This window comes from Semicossyphus pulcher, unplaced genomic scaffold (assembly GCF_022749685.1).
Source record: "Semicossyphus pulcher isolate SPU_LCO1_2020_fin unplaced genomic scaffold, fSemPul1.0.p SCAF_2, whole genome shotgun sequence".
NCBI lineage: Eukaryota > Metazoa > Chordata > Actinopteri > Labriformes > Labridae > Semicossyphus > Semicossyphus pulcher.
The window spans coordinates 11,202,746-11,218,046 of NW_027211693.1; the positions used below are offsets into that span (position 1 = coordinate 11,202,746).

The 15,301-nt window shown below is 40.2% G+C and overlaps 1 protein-coding gene across 5 annotated transcripts in view; it reads left to right on the plus strand.

Annotated features, from left to right (window-relative positions):
- The window catches only part of fam13b (family with sequence similarity 13 member B), a 74,581-nt gene that overhangs the window by 38,443 nt on the left and 20,837 nt on the right, over positions 1 to 15,301 (plus strand). For all 5 annotated transcript variants that reach the window (XM_069670641.1, XM_069670643.1, XM_069670645.1 and 2 more), the window contains exon 7: positions 279 to 406. In XM_069670641.1, the coding sequence (XP_069526742.1) occupies positions 279 to 406 (128 nt within the window). The remainder of the gene's footprint in view (positions 1 to 278; positions 407 to 15,301) is intronic.

Below are 15,301 nucleotides of genomic sequence, written 5' to 3' on the forward strand. Positions count from 1 at the left end.
TTGTGTTACCTCATTCGGCGATAGATAGTGACTTAGCAGACAATCTTCTAGATTATTACTTTATTCACATAAAGTTACATCATCAGCATGAATCATTTTACCATGTACAAAACAGCTCAAGTCAGATCACTTTCACATTAAATTTGCCCAACAGAAGTCCTTGTGTAACTGTACGTTTTGTCCTTCAGTTAACAATATCTCCACCTGCACTTTCATCTTAATAAATTTATCATTTTCTGACAGGTGACCCTTGTGTCCTTTCATGTTCTTGTCCTCAGATCACAGAGCTGTTGGATGACGAGAGGTGTGAGGCCGAATGTGAAGAGCTGCCTCAGGATGGAGAGGAGGGTCCCGCTTCCTCTGACTCACCACAACACACACACACTGAAGAAAGCCCCGCAGCCAGGTGAGACATAACAACTGTATAAAAAAAACGTTACATAAGACTGTCAATTAAATGTTTCAGTTTGGGTCATCCCAGGACTGGTGTAATGTATTTAGAGAGGTTATGACATGTGACAAAGGACATTTCAGTTACATATTCACCAGTAGTCCATCAAGAGAACTTGAAAAGCTGCTCGTCTGATTTCAATTTAACTTTTGAGTTATGAAAACATCCCATCACTTTCTCGTGACAGTCATACATCTTTAAATACTCAAGGTTATTCCTATATTAAAGGATCAGTTTCCATAGAGATAATTATAGTTATACAATTAGTAAAGAGTAGTTCAACTGGAGTGCGTCTACAAAGTGTCTTTTGTTGTGTGTTCTATTAAAGTAGATAAGATAATAGAATAATTGTTTAAGGCTATTTGTATTGGCTTTTTATAGACCAATAAGACTGACATTAGTTCTGTGTTTCTTGGCACTGAGTAGCTGCACTGCTTTCTTTGTATTGCTTGTGTCATTGGACATATTTATCAGAAAGACTTTTAATCAGTGCAGCCCCATATCAATCAGGGTCACCTCATCTGATGAAGATTTGTAAGCTTTTATTTTTATGAAACAGTTTTAAGTTTTAATGATTATATAACAAACATTCTGTGGCAAGTATAAATACAGTAATCTGCAGAGGGTGCTTTGAAGTAGTGACAACACACATAACACAACATATCAGGAGTCCACTTAGGTTAATTTATCTACAACCTTGATTTAAAAAGGTTTGGACTCTGTGTAAAATGTAGATAAAACAGAATGCAATGATTTGCCAATCATAAATAATCAGTGGAAAACTGTACAAAGACAAGATATTCATGTTCAGACGGATAAACGTTCATGTTTTTTGTAAATAAGCACTCATTCTGGGGCACTGGTTTAGCTCAGTGGGTGGAGCGGGCGCTCCATGTGCAGAGACCAGCCACATACTAGGTTTTGCTGGTCTTGTTATGTCACAGCCAGTGGACCAACAGAAGGAGAATACAATCATCCAAGCATGTTTTAAATCCGTTTTCACAGTCACAGTTACAGTTATCTGGTAACACAACAAGTAGCAGTACTTGTGTTTAGGCACATGGTACCCGCGGGGTCTTAAAAACTTGAAAAAGTCTTAAATTTAATAATCGTAAATTAAGGCCTTGAGAAGGTCTTGAATTTTGTTCACAAGTCTTAAATGTCGTTCTCAAAAGTCTTATTTTCCCTCTCTTACTTACATGATGCAGCGCCATAAGTTGTCAAACATATATTTTCGATATGTCATTCAAACGCAGGACAGTCTGCTTGCTGGCTCCACAGCCCAAATTTGTTTGCCTGTCACTGGTAGCGTCCAGGGATATGATAGGCTGTTTCAATTAGCCAGGCAGGGAGCACACGTGGGACTGTCTGTTAGATGATTGGCTGTTCACTCATGGGGATGTTACCATGGAGATGTTACAGGTTGGTGACGAGCTGGAGCTCCGTGCTCTCATGTTGTGCATTTACACGTAAAATCATCCAGCGTTTTATCAAGCGTTATTTTGCTAACGTTTTATCATTCAGGCCTAATATTCAGAACTTTATATCAATTTGTATCAAAGTTAGGATCACATACAAACACAGTCCCATTTACAGTCAGTTATTCAGTCATTTGTGCAAGGCCCGGTTACGTGTTTCTCACAAGATCCAAGATCTGGCAACACTGCTGTAAAGCGCGCACACCCTGCGCCAGAAAAGGTGCAAGGTTGGTCTTAAATTTCATAGGAAGTGGTCTTAAAAAGGTCTTAAAAAGTCTTAAATTTTAGTTGAAGAATCCTGGGGGTACCATGTAGGCAGTTGATGTTTGGTAGCTGGTAAACAAACATGCAGATGCTCACGTACACAGGATAATGACTCCCCCTCCAGACTGAAAGACCAATCCCCCTGCAGGAACATGAAGATCATCTCAGGTTCTTCTGAGCTGCTGATCTCCTTTAAGTTAATTACTGAGTGCATCACCCAGACTGCTCTATATCCAGCTAGGCATTTTACATCCAATACTCTAATGTACAGCTGAAGTGAACACTGAAGTCATCCTTTAGTGGTGCACAGAGGTGATGAAGAGTTAGTCCTCTTTGAATTGTTTTATTATTTATGTCTTCAGTTCAGAGCACAGAACAGCACTGTACTGTATTTAGACTATGTCTTCATCAGGGGTGTGCAGATAAGTTGGAACAGAGCACAAAGGAAGTGATGGAGTAAAGATTTATTTGTAGGGCACTTTTCAAAACTTCACAATTAAAGCATTTAAGGAGGCATGTCAAAAAGATGGGACAGTAACAAAACAGTATTAAAAAACATCTATAAAATATTTTATGACTGTCATCTAATCTAGAGAGAGGAAAAAGTATTGGGGCCAATACAGCCAAGTTATCATTTATTGCAAATGGAGTTATAATTTCCCAAATGAATTATTATTTTTATCTGAAAATAAATCTTTTCAAGTCTTAAAGCGGCTTTAGTGTAAAACTTTATGCAAAATGTTATTTTTATTGTTTAAATTAGCACAGATAGGTCCCTCTGGAGTTCACGGTGCTTTATGATCTGTATTACAGCCATGGCGTTGCAGTTTATTATGGGGACATTATTGCCATTGCCATTTAAACATAACAGGAGGTTTCTTTAATTCAGTTTTTATTTATTTGTCAGTTTGAAATAAACAGATTGAACCAAGTTGCTGTTTGACCCTAGTGTTGTTGACCTAGGCTGCATTGGCTTCTCTCATCATCCACAAATTAATTAGATCTCTGCGTGTCTCTGGATGTGGACACATTTGATTCTGGACCCTGGCTGGTCGGTTTCACCAGTGATTTTGTAAAGACTGTTTATTCTGCACTGCGATACCCGAGTTGATCAGTAGCTCACTACCTGTTAGATAGAGTTGTAAAGCAGCAGTGAGGACAATAAATCAGTCCAGTGTCATACTTTACAACACTAATTGTGCTCTGCCTGTGTGTGTGCGTGCGTGCGTGCGTGCATGCATGTGTGTGTCTGTGTGATGGTCAGTGTCTTGCTGTTAGCCTTGTCCTACTGGCATTTAAGATGATTAAAGGCAGTAATCCATAATCCACACACACACACACACACACACACACACACACTTACAGTATACACACTCATGCTCACATGATAACAGTAGACCATACAGCTTGTGCATTTTTTTTTGTCAAACACTTTTACTGCAACAAAACAAGTTTTTAATGTCTTAATCAACATGCTGTCAGGATGCTGTTGTCCTATTTTAACTCCCTCTGTGTCAGAGTTCAACAGACTGTGTCATCATAGATAACAGCAGAGTTTGTGTATGTTATGTTATGTGTGGTTATGTGTGCCATCTCTGCATGAATCTTTGGTAAGATAAGTGGTTTAGTGGTTAATACACTGTTTGTGGGGCAACACGAAGGATCCTGTGTGTGTTTGTGTTTTATTGGAGGAAGGCTTTACAGTAAGCGGCAGCTGTTGTTCATTGGCTGTTGTCCATTGGCACTCAAAGTGCAGACAAAGCTTTAATCATCACTGATGAAGATGTGGGGGGGGGTTACATGCAGCAAATTATTTAAATTGAACAACTCTGGCCGAACTGTCTCATGTGATTGTTTTAGTTTGTATTAATTCTCTATTAGCTGAAGCTAGCCTGCAGCCATAGTCCCCATGACCTTGGCTGACCTCTGTGTCTGGTCTAGGGGATTATTGCTTTATTTGTAGACCCTGGAGTCCACAGCACATACCACATTTAAATAACACAGACCCAGAGCTTTAAAGAATACATCTATTTCAAGTGCTAAAAAATCCAGCACTCTGAACCAACAAGCATGTAGTTTAATTGCTCACCTGACCCATAACGTTTAGCTTTCTGTGTTTTATGTGTTCCACTTAGTTAAGCTGCAGGTAGTACATCTAGCAAACTTCAGATTAGGGCCCAAAGCTCTGTCATTTGAGCAAAACTACAGAGTTATTTAATTTGTAGAAATTGTACCGATAATGGATTACTACTCTGATTCAGAGTCCGGCTTAAGGAAATAGATTTTAGCCTCAGATATCCTGTTTAGTTTTACATTTTAGGAAATTTTAACAAATGAAACGGGTGACAATAATGATTCATTTTCCTGTGCTCATGTTTAGTGCTGCAGCTAACAGTTATTTTTAGTATTGATTAATTATGGATTAATCTAATATTCAAACAGCTACTTTTTCTGACTAACAATCCAGTACCCAAAGATATGCAGTTTGATCTAATAGAAAACTAAGAAAACCTTTAAATATTTACATTTGAGAAGGGGGGTAAGCAGTAGTTTCAACTCAAATTCTGAGTTGGTGCAGATACATTTTCTGAAGGTTGATTAATAACTTATTGTTCTAGTTGTAGTCATAATTTAGTTGAAGAAAAATGGGTCTTTTTTGGGGGGGTAAAATGTTGCAGGCTAATTTACGAAAGATTTCCAAATCAACAGTAGAAGGAATTTGAAGAATGTGTTATCGTCAGTTTGGTTTTTAGCATTTTGTTTCTTGTATCTTCATTGTCACTTTTGTCTAAAAATGGAGCTTAAGTCATGAAAACCTTCAGGAATGTCCTGGTTTGATGAGTCAGTGTGCGTACACATTTTTAACTCAGCATGACTTATAATAGTTTGTGTGTTCATCAGTTATTCTTCGACTCATAACTGATTGTGACAGCTCTGAGAGAGAGAAAGTTCCTGTCTGGTGACTCAACATTAACTCTGCCTGAGTTGTTTGTCTGGCGCTTGACAGACAGGAAAGTCTGTCCTCTGTGGCTGTTGCAGTGTGCCCTTAATAGACTCTGACAGCCAATACACACACTCACACACACCTTACATGCTGACAGCCTCTGCTCATTTCAGATCTATAAATATTCCCTGGTATTTCTCTTCTGATCTCCCTTCTTCTCTCGTCACTTCTTCCCTCCTCCCTGCTTTTTCTTCTCTCTCTCCTGTGGAAAGTATTTTTTCATGAGACCTCTGAAATATCCTGGCAGGCTGACGACGAGGGCTCCTGGGATGCACTCCTGGCCCCGGTGAGGAGGAGCAGAGCAGGAAGGAGGGAAGGATTAATAGAGGGAACAGAGAATCAGAGGGTAGAGAAGGCCATGGGGGAGAAAGAGGAGGGTGGGAGAATTGGAAAGTGTCCCTACTTGTAAACGATTTATTGATTTGCAGTCTGAGTGTAAACGCAATATCAGACCTCGGGAGAGAAAAGGTCAGGACAGAAGATGGCATTTAAACACATTATAAAACACTTGTCTTCAATTGTGTCCTCGAATTAGAGCCTTCATTCTCTCCAGTCATTCCTTACAGTCACAACCCTCCCAGCATGTGTGACGTATGTAGCGTGTTGTGTTGCAGGTAGTCAGTCCTGTTCTTCTTAAAGCACCTCTTGATGAATCCCTAATGAGATTCTCTAGATTTTTATGTGGCTGTTGAAATAATTTATACCCCAACGTGACTACATACCGTGCTGGGGAACTCCGTTCTTTCTATTTGTGACAATAATGTGCACGTGCACACACTTAACAAACACACTTGACAAACACAGACGCAAGTATGTGCACACTCCTCTCTTCTATGTCAAGTACATTTGTTTTTTTCAATGAGCACCTGATTCTTTGTGCACACACGCACGAAACACTTTTTTTCTTCTTTAAAGGAAACTTAAAAGGATTTGGGACTTTGACAATGCATGAGTCAAGACTAATAAAATCTTGTAATCTGTGCCAGACAGTAAGTTATTTGAGGCATTTTGGGTTTGAGCTATTAATCCCTTTGGAATAATAGCACAATAAACAAACTTTGGCGGCAGTGCTGATACCCTTATACATCAACAAACCTCAAAAGAAGAATGGTTTGTGCTTATGTGTAGTTTTCTTTTACTCTAAACTTTATGTAACAATTAAACTCAAGAGGTGTGCTGGTTTAGAAGAAGAAGAAGGTATACTTTATTAATCCCCGAGGGGAAATTCAATGTTTTCACTCATGCTACACAAACATAGGCCTGAAATACACACACATGCACAGACAGGACTCTCTGGACATGCATTATTGGAGAGATGTCAGAGTGAGGGGGCTGCACATGCACATGGATTGCGCCCCGAGCAGTTAGAGATTCGTTGCCTTGCTCAAGGGCACCTGGACAGTGCCCAGGAAGGGACCCGGCCACCCTACGGTACGCAAGCCAAGTCCCTACAGACTGAGCTACTGTCTACCACTGTCTAGACCAGTGGGTAGAGCAGGCGCCCAATATACAGAGGCAGCAGTCCTGGATGCAGAGGCAGCAGGTTCTTCTCCCGCCCTCAGCCCTTTGCTGCATGTCATTCCCCACTCTCTTCTCCCCATGTTTCCTGTTTCTCTTCAGCTGTCTAAAGGCAAAAAATGACCCAAAAAATAGTCTTAAAAAACCCCCCAAAACATTTACACTCAAGAACTGTCCTGTTTGTTTTAGCGATTTCATGAAGGATTTATTTGCCAAAACTCCAAATTTGTCTCAATGTGAACTATAGGACCAATGTTTTGCATTGATGATGGAAGATTTAACCATATTTTTCTCACAACTGTCAGCTTTCATCTCAGACAGCCCAAAAGCGCTCGGTGTTAAGGGGGCGGGTAGAGACATTCAGATTTATTGTGACTGGTCTCAGCTTTGTTTGTGATCTCTTATGAACAGCCTGTGACGACTGTCCAAAACGTGATCTAAAAGTGGCTTGTGATAAAAGAAAGACGAACCTTTGATGAACACACCCACCTTGATTGTTGTATTCTTACTTGTCTTTAACAAAAAGTGATAATGCTAGTTCTGTATTTTGTGTTAAACAGAGCAGTCTTTGCTGGGCTCTCAGGCTCCTTCTTGGTACCTTGCCCACATTGGTGCCCCATCACGCATGCAGTCGAGCAGTGCCCTGTCTCATACTGTTCATATCCATGACAGGTGTATGTGTGCATGAACTATACATAGACAAAAACACAGTATTTAGGTCAGTACAAGAGTATCATGTGTGCCTTGGTGTTTTGACCTGGTTCAGAGACCTGACCCATTTTTCTTAAATGACTGACACCTTTGCAAATATGATTTGTCTACAAACTGGAAGACCATATGTTCTTATATATTCTATTTGATTTAGCAAAATATCAAAAGTTGCACAGTGTAACAATTTGTCTTAAAATATCATTCATGTGATGACAATAGTTAGCTTAAATACCGTGTTCATTCACTTAATATGAAGAATTAAAACTCTGTTCTGTGTTGCTATTTTGTGCACACAGAAATGATTAATGAAAGTTAAAGGATTAAAACATGAAGTGATTGATGAATCTCAATCAAGTTAGCACAAACCCCACAGCAGCTGCTGTAGGGATAATGGGTTTTTGCTTGATGCTTGTGTTAAAAATGATTTCCTTTTTGGCAGCTGATTGATGAAACTCATTTATAGTGTCCCTGAATGAACCTAAATGGAGAGCTTTTAAGAGCCTACTTTATAGCACGTACTCTATTAAGTCTACTTTATAAATTATCAATTCTCCAGGGATAAGTCTATCATTGTATGATTCATTTGAAACTGTTAAGAATTCATTCTTACTTGTAATTATTCAGTATACATATAAAGTCTTCCCCATTAAAGTCCGTCTCACTTCATGCCTTCCTTCCCCTTCTTTCCTCGCCCCTCTCTGTCGAGGCCTGGGTTCCAGCCCAGCGCTGGGCACAATATGTAATGTGATATACTAACTGACCTAGATAGCACCACTCACCACTTGTGCTATCAGTTCTCATCCTCAGTTCTGGTACAGCTGTCCTATCAGGCTCTCTAAAGAGCACTCATGGTCCTAAATCATCATGGAAAAAAAATTATTTTGATTGTCACCCCACAGACTGCTGCTGAAGCCACTTTGTGTTGACACGTCTCCTCTGCAGCGGCTTTGTGTTGGTCACAGGCCACACAGGTAAAGTTAGAGATTAGAGTTTGGCTTAACCAATAAAAACACCACTAAGTTCAAATAGCTCCAAACTTAGGCCAAATCTAGCTAATGAATAATGACCACAGTTGCGTAACTTTTATTGTTTTGTCTCCTCTCTTTCATTCCATGAAGGATTTCTGGGATCATGTAAAGTTTAGACCAGGTTCACCCAGACTAAAGAGAAGCAGAACCTGGAACACAGTATTAGGACAACTCTTTGTGTATCACTACTTACTCTTACACAGCTCTGTTAAATACTTGATTCTGATTGGTTATTAGGTCATTCCAAGGTCTTTCATTCCACTATAACAACCTGCTCACGATACATTATCCCTTACTAATAAATAACTGGAGTTAATTTTCCTGTACACCTTGAGTATTCTTTCTTATGTGCTCTTTAACATTTTCATAAAAGTTGTGAATACATCACTGCCCAGAGCAACTTCTGAGTTGTTCCACTAGATATAACATACCAATACAACAATCCATTGTGTTGATGTTTTTATCTTAATTTATGGCCCGGTTTGATTTAAGGAAAAGAAAGAACGGCAGCTCATTGCATTTACCTCCTGTTGTGGCTTCTGCTCAACCAAAAGCTCCCAAGAATGAAAAATACTGAGTTTATAGATTACAGTCATCTTTCTCGGTCTTTATGCTTAAAGAAGAGACACGTTGTCTTGACTTGAAGAACAAGGACATTTTGCTGGGAGAAAGTTGTGTAGTTGTTGTATATTCAATATTTCAACTTGATTTATGGCGCTTGACTTCAGGTTTAGCCATTTGAAATGTTGGGGACTATTGGGCACCACCACTAAGGGTATCTGGCGAAGGGTGCCTGCAATTATCAAGTCTTGTTCCTTAGTGCCAAACAAATGATAAAACAGCCTTATCTTGTCCTGGTCCAAGCTAAGGTTTCTGCAGTCATGGAGGCCCACTGTGTTAAATAGCAGATGTAAATACAGCGTTTAAAGGTTAATTTTGTTTTGATGAAACAACTTCTCTTTCAGTCAAGAATTCAGTTTTGTCGTATCGCTTGTCTTGGTGACTTTGTTCAAATGGTAGAGAACACTCCTTTTTGTTTGGCTTTCCTTTTTAGGTCTTGGTTAAAGCTTGTTAATCTTAAGTCTCAAGCATTTTGAGGACAGAAGGAACTAACCTCGTTCCCTCGGGAGTGATATGTGAGTTTTGATTCACTCATGATTATCAGTGTTCCCAACGTCATCAGGCGTACAGATACAACTGTGAAATGCACATTTGGATACCCCCCTCCCTCTTTTCCTCCCACTGTCTTCACGTCCTCCTCCTTTCTCTCTGTCCCTCCGTGATCGAGTCTTTAGGTCACTCTTTATGCTCCCGTTGTGAACAATGGTTTGTTACATGTCTTAATGACTGTCTGAGAGGCTTCCATTATAAAAGTCTCTTAGAAGACACGGGTGTGTTTCTGTGGTTATGTGCATGTTGTGTGTGTGTGTGTGCGTGACTGTGTGTCTGTGTGCACATCATTACACGGCCCACTGGGCCAGCTGTAATAACTGCTGAGTTTATAGCAGCTACCGAGTGGACCAAAAAAATCAAACCCCCCTCCCTCTTTCTGCCTCCTGATTGGCCCGAAGACGTCATTCCCTCTTTATGATTGGCTCTCAACTTCAGCCCCTCCCATCTCATTGGTCCTGTCGGGGTTGTTGCCTGGTTACATCAGAAGCTCATATATTTGAGCAGTGCTCTGGATGTTTACTGCAGCACTTTTACAGACAGAGTGCAGAGTGAGACAACCTCACTCAAACACACACACACTCATTGAAGATAACACACACACCGATCCAGAGGACGTCACAGAATGCTCCCAGGCTATACCCTGGTTCTGCTGCTTAACCTGCTGGTGCTGACGCTGACACCTCAAAGTGCTCAACTGGGATAACCTAACCTCTGGATACAACAAGGCTGACCCACCCGATACTGAAAGAGATCCAAAATCTGAAAGGAGGACAGACAGAACGAGCATAAACAGCTGGATACTGCTCCTGCAGGAGATGTGTCAAGTGGTCAACAGGCAAAAAGAAGACACAGACGGAAACCTTGCTGAGTTTGGTGCAAAAGTCAAGCCGACTTCTCTGCTGGATTTGAAAAATACAGCAGACGGGACTTAAACAACCTTCGTGTTAGTTTGCTGACCGCACAGGGCAGAGAAAGAAGACAACAGAGAAAGAGCCAATCAGACATTAAAGACAGGCGTCACCCTGAAGCACCTGCAGGCTGGATCCACTGACATAAAGCAGCCGAAACAAAACAAAAAGGACAGATCACAGTGAGAGAAAACACAGCTGCGAAAATGAGAATGGCCTGTGACATTCTGCTGCAGAGGTAAACATCTGGGTTATGTAACCTCCTTAGTCTGCCTGGAATGCATGATGTGAAGGATGAATGAATAAATGAACGGATGGGAGAGCAATAATTTGCTTGGATTATAGAGAAATGGATGATGATGGAATGGAGGAAAAGGTGTTGGATGAATAAAGTGGATTAATTAATAATAATGAAAAGAGGGAAACCTAGAAGAATAGATCAAAGTGCGAGTGCTGAAATGAATTACTGGAAACCCTCAGAATGAGCGTTCACTCCTTTGTTATGAATGAAAGAATGGAGGGAAATGAGCTTTGGATTGGGTTTCTGGCTCATTGTTTTGTTACCAGGGTGAGATGAAAGAAAGTGAAGAGGAAGTCTGTGACTTTTCTTTTACTAGAATAGAAACAGAGCAGAAGAAGAGAACGAGAAAGAGGTCATGGCATTACTTAACAGCCGGTATTGTGTTATGCAATCGAAGAATAAAGACAGCCAGGGAGCCCTGTCTGAGAAGGAGTCAGCATTTTGTGACAAACCTGGACTATAAATGGATTTCTCTTTTTTTTAAAAGCATTCTCTCAAATCGAGGCTTATTGAATGTGTGAATCTTTTGGCAATTAGTGGCACTGGTGATTGGTGGAAATCCCAGTTCACAATCAAGTACCAAAGTACGTTAAAGTTCGGAACTCTAAGGGGATTTTGGCGACCCCAGTGGGCAACGGGCTACATCTTCTCTCTTTGCTGATTTTGTCCTGTACATTTGTAAGAAGAGTTTTTTAACAAAGAATCTCCTCCTGCTTTCTTTTAACATTCAAATGCATCACTTACTGGGAATCTATGCTGTGGAAAATATAGATATAACATATATATATAATAGAGGCTGTTTTGGCACCGCAAAGTTCATCACCTCGTCTGACACCTACCCCCCGACAGGTGTGTCAGGCATTAAAAATAACTACAAAGATATAATCACTCTTTTCGCTGATTGCTTTTGTAGCTCATATGGAGGCATCTGTATTAATTTCAGTCCTTTTCATAACCAGCTAAAAACTCCTCACAGGAGCTTTAAAAAAATCATAGCATTCGATTTAAAACTATTTTAAAATATCTTTGCTTACTATTTGTGAATTAGAGAAGTTGTAGGTGAAGAAGGGGAATAATTAGCATTTTTGGTCTCTTTAAAAAAAGTCTGAATTGACAGAAAATTAGTTGCCAACAATGTGAAACAATAGTTAACATTTTTCAACTTTTCCACTGAAAATCTAAAGATTTATTCAGGGCTGGCACTATACATTGTTGTCACTGATTGCTTTGCCAGTTAGTTCCTTGATTGATTGTTTCGTCAAAGTTGAAATCATAGGTCTTTTTATTTCTTACCAAGAGTCTAAATCAATTAAACAAAAATGAATCCACTTTGACATCCACTTAAATAGGCACACACATTGCTTATGTGCCCCAAAATACAACATTTTAAAAGCAAATGGACAGGACCTACTTTCCAACCATTAACACACTGATGGCAGAGGCTTTCATGCAAGGTGCAGCTCATCAGGATCTATTCTTATACTCAGTTAGGGGTTCAGTATCTTGCCCAAGGTCGCTTCGACATGCATACACAAGGAGTCAGGAATTGAAACCCCGATCTTCGAATTAGTAAACAACCTGCGCTCCCTCCTGAGACATAGCCGCCTCATTTTAAGTCAAAGCTTTTAGCAATGTTGCATCAGCTCCTCGTGACTCTGCAGAAGGAATGATTAATTGAAAGAGGGTTGAGGAGGCAGAGAGAGGGGCTCGGGAGGATTTGTAGAGTCGACTAAACTAAACAGATCGTTATTCTCAGACGGCCAAAAGTCTGTGGGATGATTACAGGAGGATGAATGAAGGAGAGCTGAACTGGTCATTTATAGTCCCGAGTGCAAAACAACAAACAAACAAGCAGTATCCATGCAGAGAACCAAACCCAGATCTTTACCGTTTGACCCCCGAGTGTTTGAATGTGGATTGTTTGAAGGCAAACATCTGTTGTGAGGCTCCGTGAGAGTTTCTTGGCTCGGACATTAAAAGCTATAAATGTTTAGTGTTTCAGAGGCAGCAGGAAGAGCTGTTTACGAGATGCAAGACGATGCTTATAATTCTGTGGTTAGTGCTGGTGTGTGTAAGTAAAGGAAAGGCTTACAGATGCAAAGCCTGTGTGCGTTCAAAGTAGGTTACCTGCCAACGTGAAATATGTCCTCCTGTACGTGCTGATGTATATGTGTGGTTTGAATTGATGTGTGTGTGCGTGGGTGTAAGCGTAGACTGCAGCAGTGTGTAGTACCTCCCAGCCTGAACAGAGCAGAGTCAGGTTTGCTGACAACAGCACCTCTGTAGAATCACAACTCTCCTCGAACTCACCTACACACACGCTCACTCATAGTCTCTATCTCTATGCCTTTGTTTCCTTTTTTTCCCGCGTTCAGAATAACTCTTGTATTCAATGTAAGGACTGTCCTTGATTATGCTTCTCCTCACAGCTGTCTGCACTGAGAACACAACGTTCCTGTGTTGTCCTTTTTGTCTGTTTACTTACTGCTGCAGACAAAACCACAGTCATTCTGAGATGTTTAGTCACTCAGTCAGCTGAGACGAGGCCGCTTCAGCTCTGCTGTATTTACTCTTAGCTGTGTGAAACTGATACTTGTGCCCTATATAATGTATGTGACATGAAGTACTGCTGTATGTTGAGGTCAGTGGCTTCCACAACAAGAAAAACAGACTGTGGAAGCTGGATTGAACCTGGTATTAGGGCTGCAACTAACTATTATTTCCATCTATTAATCTGTCAATTATGTCTCAATTAATCAAACATTTCTTGGTCTACATAAAATCTGAAAATGGTTGAAAAATGTTGTTTTCTAAAGCCCAAGACGATTCACTTCGCTGTCATAGAGGAGGAAAGAAACCAGTCTGGAATCAGAGAAATGTACCTGTTTGCTTCTCAAAAATGACCCAAAACAAGTGATCAATATAAAAATATTAAGTGATTAATGTGAGAGTAGACAACTTTTCCATTAATCCTTGTAGCTCTTGAATTGATTGTTATAATACTGCCTCGGAGTTCAAATAAGAGCTGCAGCTTGGGACTAAAGAATATGAAGATAAGCAGGAAAGAGTTTGGAAATGTTGATTCAGTTTCGTAACAGCAGGAGCAGGGCTAACCTTGTTTCTAAAGATATTATCTGCTGATATGTGAAGGTCACAAACCATCTGGAGATATGAAAGGCTAGATGAAAATGTCATATAAAGACTAATATGTCCTACTTCACCACTGCAGGAACAAAATACAGTAACGTTATTATATTTTTGAAGTTGAAAATCAAGTCTGTGATTTTGGACAAAACCCTGATGATTTTATGGCCTTCAAACATGCAGAGGCAGTAAGAGGTCACCAGTCTTTTAAATTGGCAGTTAATGCACAAATTAATGAGTCTGCATGGAGCATTTCTCCTGGGTTTCAGTAGTACACAACACTAATGTGATTTGGATACTGCAACCCTTCAAGGATAAACAGAAAGTCTAATAAACAGGTCCTTTTACACACATTTTATGGTGTCAATTGATGACATTTAATTCGACTTGAGTTAGATGAATAAGCATATTACTTACTTTTTTTCTATCACAGGTGCATCAGTCAGCTCTCAGTTAATGCACACCTGTCGACCTAATGCTCTAATCAGCCAGCAGAGCGATTCTCCTGCTGCTCAGTCACGTCAGGGATCCGGTTAGCAGACTGCAGATTAGCCTGATGTGATCAGAGTGAATCTGGCGACAGTTGTTTTACTCACCCACTCACAGCAGATGCTCTAGGATGTAGCAGGTTAAGCAATTAGTGACGTCAAAATAGTACAGTAGTAATGTGCTTTTATGTAATGTTAAAGTCAGAATGTCAACGTGATAGACCGATGATAAAAGGTGGTTTCCAAATATGATATGAAAAACATGAGTCATTGTTGCTAAATCCAATTTAACAACAAGCAGACAGTTTGTGTTTCTGACACTTTATAAAGTACAAGGTGACTGTGGACTCAGGTCACTTTAAAAGGTTTTACAGTATCACCGCCAAGGAACCGTTAGCTGAAGGTGCGACTCCTTAAGATGTTATCAAGGTCTTATCTCTGTCTTTGGCTACTGCCGTAGTGGTGACTGTAGGGCAGGAGCTGATCTCATCCGACCTACTTGGGGCACTCAGAGTGAAACCTTCTGTTGCCAACTGGTGCTTTTATGACACCTACGCGCTAAAGGAGCCAAAGTCAACAACAGGAGTAAATGTTCAATCGTCATGTATCTTAAAATGGTTTTGAGACGCCCTGTTGTTATGTTGCTTACTGTAAGTTGCAACAACCTCTCTTCTTCATGGTTTGTGCACTTGCCTTTAATCGAAATACAACATGTCTAAAATAAACAACAGACAATAATACAAACAAGCAGCCCTTTTAAAAAGTAACTTAATACCACACTAACAAGAAGGAGTCCTCTCTCTATCAGTCTTCAGTCTGTTGCATCTCATCGG